The sequence below is a fragment of the Brassica rapa genome, chromosome A09 (assembly GCF_000309985.2).
Source record: "Brassica rapa cultivar Chiifu-401-42 chromosome A09, CAAS_Brap_v3.01, whole genome shotgun sequence".
NCBI classification, from domain to species: domain Eukaryota; kingdom Viridiplantae; phylum Streptophyta; class Magnoliopsida; order Brassicales; family Brassicaceae; genus Brassica; species Brassica rapa.
The window spans coordinates 43,310,242-43,325,884 of record NC_024803.2 but is presented as its reverse complement, the minus strand read 5'-3'; the positions used below and the strand labels follow the sequence as shown (position 1 = coordinate 43,325,884).

The following is a 15,643-nucleotide window of genomic DNA, read 5'->3' as shown; positions in this document are numbered from 1 at the left end:
TCGTTGAGCTTCTTTTCTCTGCTATTGAACAGTGGGCGGGTTGTTATTATCAACATGGTTGTTGTCAAATATAAAATTTGTAGCATAATGAGCAGCAAAACTCATGGGAAAGTTAATAAAATATCAACTCATTTTATCTTTTGGTCAATCATCATAAAACGCAACTGTATACAATAGAAAGGGAACATCAAGGCTAATCTCCTCCACATTAACAAAACTTGAGATCCCCAGAATCCTGACATGTTCTCCAGCTCAATTACACCGTTTAAGTCTGAAAATCAAAAGTTAATGGGACCAAACCTCATCAGTAAAAGCGTGATAATAAATGAGAATTACAGGTCAACAACCAGTAACCAATGCTGAAAAACTAGTATCGAAGTTATATATGAGATCAAACGAGTTGATAAATCTAGAGCTAGAAGCACACCTTTGAAGATGCTATCCACTTGCCATCAATCCATTCCTGATGTGGCCTTAGCCGAGAAACATGAAACTTGAGCACCTCGTCTGTTTTCGGGAAATGAACTAAGTAGTTCGACTTTGCAAGAACCTTTTTAACCACCCCGAACCACCATCCATCATTATACAATGCATCAACTTCGTCAAGCTTCTCCAACGGATTAACCATGACCGTCTCTTGTGGCCGAGGCCTTATCTGAAAAACATTAACCTCTTCTCTCAATGGCTCTTTCCCATCTTCCGCTTTCAACTTCTCGTATTCCACTAGCCATTTGTCCGTCCCTCTGTATTCAATAACCTTTGCGAGGAACCAAGAATCTTCAAATCCTTCTTCAACACTGCTCACCTCGACTGGATCTCCACCGCTGAAATGTTCCTTGTCGATTGCTTTCTTAGGTCTCACGTTCCGATCACACGGAACTTTCTGCATATCCAAATGAGAATGGTAAGTTTTCTAGAGTTTTATCAATATGGGAATCTTACACAACCTTTGTTGCCCTCTTCATCTCTCCTCGTTTCAGTGGTAGCTGCCAGGTCCCGTTAATCCAGTCTCTGTGCAGACGAAGGCCCTGTCTTCCAAACCGCATCTTTTCTCCTGTGTACCTGAAGCAGACACCAACGATTCCTTCCTTCATGCTCTCTATGACATCACCTACCCACCAGGCGTCATTGTAAAACGCATCAATCTTGTCCCTGACGGCAAAATCTATATCCTCATCAGCCGGTGGCGGTGGCCTTATGTGCAGAAAGTCGGCTTCTTCTTTCAAAGGCTCGATGCCGTTTTCTTCTCTCAAGTCTCGGTACTCAACAAGGTACTTGTCTTCTTCGTCAACGTGTTCAATGACTTTAGCTGAAAACCAAGACCCCTTGAACCCTTCCTCATCGCTGCTAACCTCAACAATTGTGCCAATGGAGAACATTTGTTTCGCGATTTCTCTTGCAGTTTCCGGATCCACTCGGGATAAAAGATCCTGCAAATTATATAGCAGTCAACGATTAGTATGGATTCAAATTTAGCCGTAAAGACAATGCTCTCTACTACTTCCACACAAGCTAGCGTCATTGCAATGCACACACAACAAAGACAGCTAAAATTTGTCTCTCTTACCACACTAGACGGTATCATTGCAATGCAAACAAGTCAGAACACAAATCAAAGACAGCTAAAATTGTCGGTCTTACCACAATAGCCAGTGTTATTGCAATGAACACAAAAAAAAATAAAAGACGGTAAAAATTGTCGGTTTTACCATAAAAGCTAGTGTCAAACGCAATACACACAAGTCAAAACACAAAACAAAGACAGTTAAAATTTTCTGCCTTACCACACAATAGATAGTGTCAAACGCAATGCAAACAAGTCAGAACACAACAAACACAACTAAAATTTTCTGTCTTTACCACAGTAGCTACTTGCACATAAGTCAGAACACAAAACAAAAAACAGTTTAAAACTTGTCTTTCATACCTCTTCCTCTTCTTCTTCTTCCTCCTCTTCTTCCCTTTCCTCAATCGGCGGCTTCCACGCGCCGTTAACCCACTCCCGATGAAACCTTAACTCATCTCTCCGAAACCGAATCTGCTCCTTTGAAGCCCTGAAGTAAACACTGAACCTCCCATCACCCAAAACCTCCGTCACCGTCCCTTCCCACCAACCATCACTGTAAAACGCGTCCACGTCTTCCCCCACCGCGACATCCCTCTCCTTCTCCCTCTCGGGCATCGCCGGCACCGGAGGACGGAGCTGAGCCGCGTCGACGACCTCCTTGAGCCGCTTCCTCCCTTCTTTGTCGAAGAACAGCGTCGTGTACTCCACCTCGCATTTGGTGGTCGAGTCTGAGGATGGGACGGCGACGACCTCTCCCACGTACCACGATCCGCGGAAACCGGCCTCGTCGGAGCTGATCTCGACGGCGGCGCCGGGTTTTAGAAAGGGAGGGAGGCGAATCGGAGTTACGGAGCTCTCCGGAGCTGTCTTCCTCTGTGTAGATTGGCGACGCCGCGAAGACATGGCGGGAAGATTGGATCAAAGGAGTTAGGGTTTTGTTCGATTTTGGGAATCAATCCAAAAGTAAAAAAAAATGTTTAAAAGCTTTTTTACAGTGACGACGAGGAAGAAGATGCATCCGTCGTAAGATAAAGATTTGTGATCATGGGCTTTTTATAAGAAGTTGTAGCCCAAGCCCACTTTTAAGTTGGGTAATCACTTTTCCTTGTCTTCTTTTTTTTTTTTTTTAACACTTTTCCTTGTCTTCTATATCTTTTTTGGAAAACAAATCACTTCATAAAAATATATTATTTAACAACAATAAATCATAAAAATTATTGAATTATCATTACCTTTTTTCATCCAAAGTTGTAATTCTATAGAGTAATGCATGAATGATAAAATTTAGGAAAAATCTCATAAATAGCACCTTCCAGTTTTCTGCCACAAAATTAAGATTTAAAGAGAATTTTTTAAAAATACTAAAATTGTCGTATGTACTACATTGACTAAATATCAACCTGATTGTATATATACTCATGTAGTATCAACATGCACAATAACAATGGCCAACCAGATTACTTTTCAACGTACTCTACAACTCATGAAATGCAATAACTTATTTTTTATTTTAAATACCATAATTTTTTGCATTAATTTATAGAAATGCAATAAATAAAAGTTTAGAAAAAAATTATAAAAAATCTTTATTTTATTTTTCGCCTTGGATAATTAATTTTTTTTTAAGACGGCACTGGATGAAGGTCGCATACCATGAGTACCCTAAGATGAAGGTCGCATACCATCGAGGCCAACAGAGAGATAGAAAGTTTTGAAACTTCTTTTGGACTAAACATTAACGCATAAGCTCATACGACATACGAAAAAATGTTTCAAGTATGGTATGTCTGAAAAATGTAAAGATACATGTAACAGACGGTGTCAAAAAAAGAACTTTTTTCGTTTTCAGGCAATCTTTCTTTCTTTGTAACAAACATTTTTCAGGCAATACTTGAGCTTGTAATCAGTTGATTATTATTGTTGGTCAATTTATAATTAATTTTTTTTATCTATTTGAAGAATGGTTCTTTCACCGTCTCAAAGCTGGTCGCCCAATCCCAGTTCCAAACTCCGGGATCCAGATCTCACAACTCGGTCACGTAAGGTCACACACCTTACTTTCTCTTGATATTCTTGAGCTAGCTTTCCATGTTTAGAGAACTCATTATGTTGCATGGAACCGTTAACTCAAACTCAGCATCTTTCTTTCCCCACTCTTCAATAGTAATGATATGTAACATCAAATGGTTCTGTGATTTCAGGACTTGGCAACAGCCTTACTCGCCGTGCTAGGTAACGAGAAAGCCAGCAGAGAGATAATCAACATCTCAGGAGAGAAGTATGTCACCTTTGATGGGTTAGCAAGAGCTTGCGCAAAGGTACATCTCATTGTGGTCTTCTTGAGATGAGATATCCATACACTGAGCCTTTTTGGATCGTTGCTAGATGTAAACTTGTGATGTTATCAACTCATTCAGGCTGGTGGGTTTCCAGAGCCAGAGATTGTTCACTACAACCCGAAAGAGTTTGACTTTGGGAAGACGAAGGCGTTCCCTTTCCGTGACCAGGTAAACTTTTAACATTCAAATGATTCAGACAACACTACATCAAAGAAACCAAGTTGTTTAAGGCTAGAGTTTTTATTTATGTAATGATCTTGCAGCATTTCTTTGCATCGGTGTAGAAAGCAAAGCATGCCCTGGGATGGAAACCAGAGTTCGACCTAGTGGAGGGTCTCACTGACTCGTACAACCTTGATTTTGGTCGTGGAACTTTCCGGAAAGAAGCGGATTTCACTACTGATGACATGATTTTAAGCAAGAAACTTGTAACTCAGTCCTAAGAACTACTCACATAGATAGAAACATTCTTGGCTTGTACGGTTTCTCAAGTTTAATGTTGTCTCAAGTGTGTTTTGGTTCGGATTTTATCTGAATTTTCTAAAAAGAGGCGGTAACGGAACAAGTCTGAACTAAAATAACCAAATTTACTGACTAAACCAAAACCAATTTGGTATCACCTTTCTAAACCTGAATCTAACCGAAATTTCAAAAATCATAGCAACACAAACTCGCTAAGCGAGATAAGTTTTAAGTTCGCCCATTTGTCATTATCATGGTGAAATTTCAAAAAACTTGTGGAGGTACATGTAGACATGGCGAAACAAGACAAGAATGGTAAACATTCAACAAGAAAACTCAAACTTGAACACTGAACACATGCAAGAAAATAATGGCTAACGTCCGAAACTAGGCTAGAGAGTTAAGTCGTGCATGATAAAGACACATTGTGGAAGTTAGACTCAAGACATGTAACATTTTCCAGAGAAAACTATATCTTATCCATATGTGGATGAGAACTGATCTAAAGACTAATGGTACTTACTCGTCAATATTACGTTTTCCAGAGAACTTCAGAAGTCGCTAATATCTTTTACAAAAGTTACTTCTTCATCAAATTGATCAAGAGAAGACGCACCTATGCAAACTTAAGATAATACACATGCATGATCAGTTTTCTTGTGAGCATTCTTTGTGTTACTGCAGTGCAAGTCCAATAAATAATGGTCAAAAATGTCACTATAAACACTTAATGTGATAACAGTGACCAGAAAACTCTCAATTCAACGTAAATTTATTGTTGGCCCATAGCTACCAATAGTAAGGGGTCATGGTGTTTTTGGCAAGGTGAGGTTTTGTCCACTGCATGTCTTAATCTTGTGGAACCATCTTACAGAATTCTTGTGGGATTTTGATTCCAAATAATATTCTACCAGAGTGGGTTAGTCTTTTTGTAATTACAGGAAGGATTGTTTAGATACTCGTAGCTCCATATTACATATATTATGTCGGTACGTTTTTAATTTTGTCTTTACGAATACATATGGTCGGTACGTACAGCTATTATATATCCAAATGTTTGGATGACAGAAAATCACTTAACTGCAATCGTACCGCAAAAAACAAATTTAATCATGCAAAAACATCACTTACTACAATTTATCTGGCTATATGTATAATGCAATGATAAAATATATTATAATTTTTTTTTAAACTAAAAAAAAAAAATTATAAAACTTTGGGTTAAGACTTTATAAAACAGAAGCTGGCAAACACAGTTTTAAAAACAACGCAATGTAACATTTTTGCATTTTGATTTGGCAAAAAAAAAAGATTGCAGTTTGATTTTTTTAAGATTTCATAAGCAAATACGTAATAGTAGGTCGGTCATCGGTCTGACAAAAATTACTAGAACGAGTAATATTCAGCACCTTGAATTACAGCAACCAATCATGGCTTCTTCATGGGTTCCACTTAAAGCCACGTGGCATTACCACCGCCTTGTATTAATTAGACGGAGACGCTTCAACCAATCACCTTTCGATTTGCTATTGCGGTAAGTGGTCCCCATGTTTTCGCTAATACACGGTCCAGTGAATTGCCATGTCATCATCTTATGGTCCCACTCTTACAAATTAATACGAAGCTCAGCCGTTGGATATAGCATCCATCGGTCAGAGCGTATAACAGTCTAATGAATAATCTCTTCTTTCAGTGGTTCCTACATTTCTGGATAATTAACAACACTTAAACTCAGCCATAATCACCCCTAATGCCTATAAAAGCCAAGCTTTGCTTCTCACTAATATCAACTCAAGTTATCACAAATAAAAAACTTCTCTCTTTTAACTACTCAGACAAGATGGCACCTGTGATCAACACCAAGGTAAGTAACGGAGGGAAGAAGAGAGCGTACGTGACGTTCCTCGCCGGGAACGGTGACTACGTGAAAGGAGTGGTTGGTCTCGCCAAAGGACTAAGGAAAGCTAAGAGCAAGTACCCATTAGTTGTTGCTGTATTACCAGACGTGCCGGTGGATCACCGGAGACAGCTATTAGAGCAAGGATGTCTCGTGAACGAGATCCAGCCGGTTTGTCCGCCGGATAACCAAACTCAGTTTGCTATGGCTTACTACGTTCTCAACTACTCCAAGCTCCGTATTTGGAAGGTATATATACAAACAAGTTCATGATAGTTTTTCTTATAATTTCATGATAATTTCTAGGGTTTGTAGACTAAATTTGTTTTCCTAAGTTCTACTTTGCATTTTTATATAATATGAATATTTGGATACAGTTTGTAGAGTATAGCAAGATGATATATTTAGACGGAGACATACAAGTATTTGAGAACATAGATCACTTGTTCGATCTTCCTGACGGCAACTTCTACGCTGTTAAAGACTGTTTCTGTGAGAAGACATGGAGCCATACGCCTCAGTATAAGATTGGCTACTGCCAACAGTGCCCCGACAAGGTGACGTGGCCTGAGTCCGAGCTTGGTCCTAAGCCACCGTTGTACTTCAACGCCGGCATGTTTGTCTACGAGCCAAGCCTTCCAACTTATTACAACCTTTTGGAGACTCTCAAGGTTGTCTCTCCCACACCGTTTGCTGAACAGGTAAAGCAAAATATACACATTTTTATAATTAAATAAACGTACATACTTAGGGAATAAATATTTAGGATAAACTTACTTACTTACTTATCCTCAAAGCTATAAGTATGTTTTCGTTATATGATAAAGTTGATTTGTGTGTGTTTATAGGATTTCTTGAACATTTACTTCAAAGATATATACAAGCCGATTCCACCAGTATATAATCTTGTCTTGGCCATGCTCTGGAGGCATCCAGAGAACATAGAGCTTGACAAAGCCAAGGTTATTCATTACTGCGCTGCTGGTTCTAAGCCTTGGAGGTATAAGATCTAAATTCTAATCATGTTCTTATTAATTTTTAAAACGTAAATAACTAAATATTAAAAAAGGAGAAAAAATCTTAAATTGCTTCTATGTTTTTATTAGGTTCACAGGCCAAGAAGAGAATATGGAAAGAAAAGACATCAAGATGCTTGTAGAGAAGTGGTGGGACATTTACAACGACGAGTCTCTTGATTACAAGAACATTAATGTGCGTTCGAAACAAGAAGAAGAAGATGTCCACAGGAAGCAGCAAACCACCATGTCACAGTTCTTTACAGATTCGTCTGAAGCTGGTGTGTTTCACTACGCTAAAGCTCCGTCAGCCGCCTAGACCACTATGTGGGGGCTAAGCTAGGTTATTGATAATATAGTTGCTGAAAGTCGGAAACTAATTATGTTCAGTTCGGAATTTTTATTATATAATGTTGTGTTGCTGTATTTTGTACTGAATCTAGAGGAGTTTTAATCACCAACCCCTCTGTTTGTTGTATATGTTTGCTAAAGACTTTTATCTCTAAATACATGGTATTATAGTTTGGTTGTTGCTGTATTTTGTACTGAATCTAGAGGAGTTTTAATCACCAAAACCCCTCTGTTTGTTGTATATGTTTGCTAAGACTTTTATCTCTAAATACATGGTATTATAGTTTGGTTTTCAGTTTCAGCTTTGAGAATATTACAGATTAATATTTGTCAAAAAAGAATATTACAGATTAATATCCAGTAACTATTTTCAATTAAGTTACTATAATAATATAAATTAAATATGGATAATTTTCACAAAATTAAATAGGATCCAAGTTTCACATCATCTTCTAATTTTCTTAGTCTTTCTATACCAATGATATAAAACTATATACATATACAAATAGAGTATCTTAGTAAATGAAATAAACTCTCATTTTGACTTTGACTAATTCATTAATATGCCTATTTTCAAAGATAAAAGATCTCATTCTCAAACCACCACACTCACAACTAGAAAAACCAAAAACCAAAAAATGAAACCTAATAAAATGTATCGCATTCTATTGATATTGTCGGCGATTATACTTGTTTGCTCCCTCCATCGCAGAATCTCTTCTCGATGACAACACTCAGCTTGCAGTCAACAGAATCTGTAAACAGACAACAGACACCAAATTCTGCAGTGAAGTCTTTGCCAATAAACTGATTAGTTCTTCCCCAAGCAAGAAAGATCTCATGAACGTGACAGTGACAGAAGCTGAAAGATTCTCGGCAAACACGTATTTCTTCATAAGCACGCTCCTCAGAAACGCTGAAGACGAGAGGCCTAATCTGCAAATGTGTGCTGAAGCCTATGCTATTGTGAACACCATGTTCAGAAATGCTGTCTTTATTTAATCAAGGACTTTATGGTAAGATCCTCAATCTCAATTATAACTTTTCTGCGAGTGTTGGTATCTGTAAGACGAATTTTATTGCGCCTGGTTATGAGACTAATCCGATGATTGAGAAAAAGAGAGAGACGATGGTCTTAGTGGCCATGCAAAAGATCGTTGTTCATATGGTTTCTTCATAATCCGATTGTTGTAAGATAATAATATAACAAATATTTTCAGAAATGTTCTAATTAATAATGGGTTCATAAGCTTTTTGATTGCAAATCTGTATTGGTTTATATATGTTTATGTGAATCATGTTGGTGATGCTTAGGTTGGACTGAATTTGATATAGAATGATATATCATATATAAACTTTTGCCGTAAGTTCTTATTTATTTTATTTTGCACTTTTGTTGTAAGATTTTATTCTCTCTTAGTTTTTTTTTTGTTGGTCAGCTATTTTATCATCTTTTTGTTATGGATCTTATCTGTAAATCAGCGGGTCAAGCTGTAGATTAAATATTCTACCAAGTTCTCTTGTGAGATTCATGTGGTCAGAGACCTATATATGTAGAGCCAAAGAAAGAACTCATACACATCAATCCAACGATGAAACAGAACATTTTTTTTTTGCTTTTATTTGGTTTTGACTTCTAAGAATAAAATAATTAATGGGAATGCTTGAAGATTAAAAGTAATTAAAATATAGACATCATAAGTAATATGAACACGAATTACACACAATTTAACACTCCATCATCGGCCTCAAAATGGTATACACATTAAACACTTTGAAAAGGGATATCCACTTTGTATAATGAAGAAGCATCAACGTTTTAAGACGATAATCTCGACTCAATATCTTCATTTATATCCCTTTTGACTGTTGGTTGTTGTTTCGCCATCTTTTGGATCTCTACTTCGTCTTCCTTCTCATTCATCTCTCTATCTTTGCCCCACAAAACACCATATAGCCCAATAACCACAAGTGCTGATCCCATAAACCTAATACAAATATATCATTTAAATTATCAATTTTTCGGTTTTATATAATGGTTATACATAGAGAGAGAGCATAGAAACGTACGTGCCGGTGTAGAGTTTCTCTTCAAGAAGAGTCCAGCTGAAAACGGCGACGATTACAAGCACTAAAGGGCTGAAAACAGAGACGTAGAGAGGACCTTTTATATTTATCGCCCATGACATTAAGCAGAACGCTAACGCAGACGCCACCACTCCCTGCGTTCGTTTTTATATTATTAACTACTAGCATAAAATTGTTGTCTAATCATAGCATATGTACGTATACATACGGCGTAAAGGGCGGAAATGAGGCGGAGAGGAGAGCTGAGAGACCAATCAGCTAGTTTGTGATCGGAGATTAAAGCGACAACTCCACATTGGATACTTCCCATCAAACACATTAGAAGTGTGCTCGTGTATGGTGCTGCAAATGTTTCACTCATTTTCGTCTGTAACCAAAATATTTTGTTTAAACAACTATTATAATCTGCATGCATTATACAAAAAGTCTAGTGATTTATACCAACCAAAAAATATGCAATAACCAAATTAAAATTAGTTTGATTTTAGAGTAAATCTCTTAGCTAATTAATGTTTCTTTTAACTTTTTTAATGTTATTTGAACAAAATTGTGGGTTTAGTGCTATGTGAGACTACTTCTCTTGATTTTAGGTATCTGCTATTTTGGGTTGTGTTCAAATTAGGTTCTCCAGACAGGAACTGATAATAAGTTACCTGAATAATGAACCAACCGGCACAAGAAACGGCAGCAGCCATGATTAGAAAAGGTCCTAAGAAGAAGTTAGAACCGGCAGAATCGGAACCATGGGCCGTGATGTTTTGAGCATAGGTCCAATGGATCTTGGACTCTCCAATGCCAATGGTGTGGCCATGGTAGAAGGAGAGAAGCATTGCCCCGGCGACACATACTACTGTCCCTATCACTTTGGCTTGTCCTGATACCTTTCTAATCCCTACAGATTCCTGTCTGAAAATTTTGTTTAGTGTTAAAATATTATTATAAACAAGTTCAGGCTAATGAAAACGTTATTAACATATAGAACCTGAAGATTGCGGCAAGGAGGAAAGTGACCGCCGGTAAGAGATTAGTTAAGGCGCAAGCGATGGTCGGAGATGAATTCTGAAGTCCTATGAAGTAGAGCACTTGATTTCCTGTCACACTGCAAATAAAATGAAGTGAAACCGCTTTCTAACAACTCTTTTTGAAATTAATTGTTTATAAATTAGAATATAATTGCTAGGTAAGTGTATATATGTGTAAATAATACCCAGTGATAGAGCAGAAGAAGGCTTGGACAAGAACCCTCATTGTGATTTTCGGTATTGTCTTACTGCACAAGAAACCATGTTTGAAATTTACATTTTATCAGTCACTAATCACTAATTAATTAATCTTTTAGCATGAAAATAAAAACAGAGTTTTTACCCACTAGGATGAACCAATATCCAGGAAAATAGGATTATAAAGAGAGAAAAACTTCAACACTGAATAAAAGATAGATTTTGTTTTTTTTTTCATCTGAGTGGAGTGAGCCAGTTAAACGTCATCGTATTAGTACGTGCCCTGGTAATCAGCTGACACCTAACTCTCCTGGAATCATGTGTTTGTTTGTCTGTTTGTGCTTTCCGTTTTAAGAAAGAAACGTGACGCATGGATTGTGTGAGACTGCGTCACATTTCTCATTTGTTTCTCTCGAAAATTGGAATCAATGATGATGTAATTACGTATAATTCGACAAACGACTATGATTGACGATAACTAGATTAATCAGAGAGACTCTAATAACGTACTAGTTTTAATAACCAAAACAAAAACAAAAACAAAAACTAAAGAAGGCTAAAGTCAAACATTATTATTATTATTATTCCAATTCCAAAAGTGATTACTAGTCGGAAAATGGATTGCGCTTTACCAGTTTTTCTTCACAATTCCGTACGTAATAGTTAGTCTTTAAGAAATCTACAGCTTACAATAATATGCGTAGTTATATATTCCTAGTCTCCGGATAGTTAAACGATGCCGTGTAGATATCTTATTCTCAGTTATATTATCTTACGTACGCATTATAGCCTTAATCCTCCGAATGGAAATTAATTACTAGTTGCCAAACATTTGAATGTTGAAAATTAATTACTGAAAATGCATTCAAAGTAACCACAATATTAATTAAGTTATCTATAATATTAAAACTATAGTATTTTTTGGTACTATTTGAAAACATAGATAACAATTAAAACAAGAACTGTTTGGAAATTTGGATAGTAGATTAACTACTTTTTTTTATTTACATATTTAGCCATTGTATTTACAATAATTAAATACTTTTTTTTTTATTTTTTTTATTTACAGATTATGCCACTGCATTTAAAATCAATTTAAATTAATTAATTATAATAGTTGTTGTTTTTTTATGGTGAATATAAAAATACAAACTGAAATATATAGTATATAGTATATAAAACAATTTTTAAACCCTATTTAATTTAGTCAATATAAAAATTTCGAGAGTTTAATTTTCAAGAAAACAAAATATCATAAAATTAATAATAATTCTTAGAAAACTAATGCTAAAATTAAAAAATCTAGTATGTTGTTTCATTTTTAAATAAATTAACAAATAAATAACATGTTAATATATGAATAGTACAATTACATCAAATTATAAAAAAATTTAATATAATATTATGCATAAATTATTATCAAAGATCTATATTATAAAATAATATATTTTACCTTATATGTAAATTACAAAACATAAAAAAACATACATGAGATATTTATAAAACCAGCGGTTTGGTTTATGAATTTACGTTGAACATAAGTTAAATCAATCACCCGCGCGGGAGCGCAAGTCAAGTTCTAGTTTTTTTTTTTCAAAACATATTGACCTTTTGTAAACCTTTTTTTTCCTACAACTTAAGTGTAAGCTATAGATCAATTTTTATTAATGAAAAACCATCTTTTGTAAAACTTTGGAAAGTAATTTTTAGTTGATGTCAAAAAATGTGGAAGAGGTAAAAATCATTCTACAACACAGTTTTTTTTTTTTTTTTTTTGCAAAAAGGTTTTCTAATTTCTACAAAAGCCATTAGTTTTTTTTTCCTTATAGTTAGTTATATACACACACTCCCATTTTACGTTTTAGTATATCATTGATGATTCAACGTCATCGTTTGTACTTTCTCAGTTAGACGTAATACGAACTTGAAAACTCACTTTCAGATGTTAACTTCAACCAATATTTTAGCTATTGTACACAACGAAGATCTACGTAAATAATATAGAGTCATAAGCATATATGAAAAACCTTAATTATTTAGAGCTCAAAAAGATAATAGAAAAGCTAATCATATAAGCATGCATGTCCAAAAACGTTAGTTGATCAAATTTCATGCATAGATATATTAATGAGTAGGATTTTGTACCGTTCAAGGAAAAATGCAACCGGTAAAGTGGCGATAGAGGCAAAGATTTGGCGATAAGCGACAAGGATGAGAGGCTTCATGCCGGCCTCCATAGCCATCTTCGACGTAATGTTCATGCCTGCGTAGCCAATTTGCACTAACACCATCGCCAAGGACGGCAACATATCTCTCGATTTAACCATATTTCTCTTCTAATTTCTTAGGAGTATTTATATTTCTCTATATATATGTTTCTCTCTCTATCAGTAACCAAAAACAATAATTCGAGAATGAGAGATGGGTTCTTTATAACATTTATTAGTTTCCCCAAATCTATCTTTCTTTCCATAGTCGGCTTTATATTTATAGCCGAAAATACATACATATATATATATATATATAGAGAGAGAGAGAGAGAGGGAGATTAAATTTTAAACAGAAAGGTGAGAAACGGTTCGAGAATGAAGTTTGCTTGTAACACTTGTGCACTCTTTAGAGCATACGAACAAGAAAACAATAGGTGATATGTATGTATCATATGATATATTTATGGCAATTATATTCCATATTGGCGTTTTCCAAAAAAAAAATAACTTATTATAATTTTATCTTTCTGAACTCTTTTTTGGTTTCCGTTTATTCATGGGACGTTAGGTGGAGAGCTTGTGAATGAATGGATGTAGCACGCATGCATGAATGTCGTTTTGAAGCTTCAAGCAATCATTTTGCTTTTGCGAAAACTCGTTTCTCTTGTATTGAATCAAGGCTTTGGTTTATCAATTAATTTGTTAACTATCTCAATTTAAGTATGTTGAATTGATATTTCATTATATCACGCCTCACATCTTACCAACAAAAAAAAGTATGCATTATAAAGTCTAATATAGATTCTTATCCCGGAAGTTCGAAAATAGGCACGGGTTGTTAAAACATTGGCATACGTCGCGTGTGTGCATATACGTATGTTTCTCAAATTCTATATAAATGATAATATTACAAATGAAGAGTATCATTTTATTTCTGGTATCAAATTGAGTTAAATCTAGTACATCAATCAATGTTATCAGTGTCATATTTTGTGCGCATTCCTTATTTTTAATGTAGAAAACTATATAATCTCAGCTACGTTCTACACATGGACATACTTAATGTTGAAATAGCTCTATAAATAATTGCACCTTATATCACTCAACATTAGTATCTAGTTTTTGTCAAAGAAACATTAGAATATAGTTGGAGCAAATAATTTGAAACCATAAATATCAAAAATGATTGAATTTTTAAGTCAAAATAGAAATTCTATTTTTTTAGGAAACGAAGTAAAATTCATAATATAAAATTCAGAACTTTTGCGAAATTAATCATAAAGATGAAGCAATCAGCCGACGGAGAGAGAAGAGAGATGGACAAGGCCGTAACCGTTTTCAAGCGAATCTGTTAGGACAAAAGTATACATATAACATTTCACATGTTGACAAATACTTGTATTACACGATGCCATGCTTGTCTCGGAAGCGATGTTAAGGTCTCTTAGCCTATACTGGTCTCGCTAGAATGCGAGCTCTAGGAGAGGTAACCAACCTATTATATGTAATACATTAGTAGCAATGTTAATAGGATTTACAACCTAAATCTAGGAAAAATGGTGAACTCATACTTTTTCACCTGTCGGTTTAGCTCAAATACTGATCTTCATATGGATTGATGATTAACTGCATCCTGTTGTTGACTTATGCATAAATAGCTAAACCTTTATCTCTTCTTCAGTTAAAAAGCAGAACATGAACTCGGAGCTGGACAGTGAGAAGAATGTATGTGTGTGTGTGATGTTCTAAAGTACACTAACCTCTCTTGGTATGGGATGTTCTTCAGAATAAAGGACACGCACAACTTGGCTCATTTTTTGCCTCTTTTCAGAATCAAGATCAATGCATCTAAGTGCTGTAAGAAGAACACGTTTCAAGGTGCTGGTTGCTGGCTCAATAACTTCTTCCAGAATCTTAGATCCTACCATCATCTTCAACCACTCAACCAGATTCACCTGAAAAAAGAATGAATATGTCTTAAATCTCATCAAAACTATCAGATACATTCATCTCCCACAATAGTCTATCTTATTACGCCTTTGGATGTGCAGATGAGAACTTTGATTCGTGCCTCCCAAGTTAGGTATCCATGTTGTCCCCTACATGGTCAGCAACAAGCAAAGTTTTAGAGTAATCAACATATCAAAATATAGAACCTTAACTCACCAGTGGTTCATGATATTTTTCACTGCGACATAAGTCCCATTGGTCAACTCTCCTCTGTATACAACACCATATCCTCCTTCACCAATCACATTTTCCTTTGAGAATCTGTTTGTTGCTATCTCAAGATCTCTCAGAGTAAACCAATGACCCCCTCCAAGGTGTGACTGACCAGGTAAACCGGAGGTGGGTTTTAGTAGTCTTCTAGAATAGCTTTGGCTATAGTAAATATCCTTTGACAATGTATATTTAGGAGCACACATCGCTCCAAAGTTATATAGCCTTGGGCTTATTATGGCTTAGATGGATCATTTAAGACCACACAAAAAT

At 35.6% G+C, this 15,643-nt stretch overlaps 4 protein-coding genes and 1 pseudogene across 4 annotated transcripts; 3 read left to right on the top strand and 2 right to left on the bottom strand.

The window, feature by feature from the left end:
• Window positions 1-61: 61 nt before the first annotated feature.
• Window positions 62-2,582, bottom strand: LOC103843357 (protein AGENET DOMAIN (AGD)-CONTAINING P1). Its single transcript, XM_009120075.3, has 4 exons — window positions 1,928-2,582; window positions 948-1,430; window positions 428-883; window positions 62-271 (listed from the first exon to the last, which is right to left on the bottom strand). The coding sequence occupies exons 1-4, from the start codon at window positions 2,468-2,470 to the stop codon at window positions 266-268; spliced, it is 1,488 nt and encodes a 495-aa protein (XP_009118323.1). The 5' UTR covers window positions 2,471-2,582; the 3' UTR covers window positions 62-265.
• Window positions 2,583-3,512: 930 nt separating this feature from the next.
• Window positions 3,513-4,484, top strand: LOC103843356 (chloroplast stem-loop binding protein of 41 kDa b, chloroplastic-like). Its single transcript, XM_009120074.3, has 4 exons — window positions 3,513-3,611; window positions 3,769-3,885; window positions 3,985-4,074; window positions 4,170-4,484. Exons 1-4 carry the CDS (start codon window positions 3,528-3,530, stop codon window positions 4,188-4,190), a joined length of 312 nt encoding a protein of 103 aa, XP_009118322.1. The 5' UTR covers window positions 3,513-3,527; the 3' UTR covers window positions 4,191-4,484.
• Window positions 4,485-6,013: 1,529 nt separating this feature from the next.
• Window positions 6,014-7,813, top strand: LOC103843355 (galactinol synthase 3). The gene is made up of 4 exons (XM_009120073.3): window positions 6,014-6,514; window positions 6,643-6,966; window positions 7,114-7,265; window positions 7,372-7,813. Exons 1-4 carry the CDS (start codon window positions 6,119-6,121, stop codon window positions 7,598-7,600), a joined length of 1,101 nt encoding a protein of 366 aa, XP_009118321.1. The 5' UTR covers window positions 6,014-6,118; the 3' UTR covers window positions 7,601-7,813.
• A 356-nt stretch (window positions 7,814-8,169) lies between these two features.
• LOC103843354 lies at window positions 8,170-8,855 on the top strand (annotated as a pseudogene).
• Window positions 8,856-9,280: 425 nt separating this feature from the next.
• On the bottom strand, window positions 9,281-13,412 carry LOC103843353 (WAT1-related protein At1g09380-like). Its single transcript, XM_009120071.1, has 7 exons — window positions 13,086-13,412; window positions 10,928-10,990; window positions 10,703-10,819; window positions 10,374-10,626; window positions 9,929-10,087; window positions 9,703-9,854; window positions 9,281-9,620 (listed from the first exon to the last, which is right to left on the bottom strand). The coding sequence occupies exons 1-7, from the start codon at window positions 13,265-13,267 to the stop codon at window positions 9,452-9,454; spliced, it is 1,095 nt and encodes a 364-aa protein (XP_009118319.1). The 5' UTR covers window positions 13,268-13,412; the 3' UTR covers window positions 9,281-9,451.
• Between the last annotated feature and the right edge of the window lie 2,231 nt (window positions 13,413-15,643).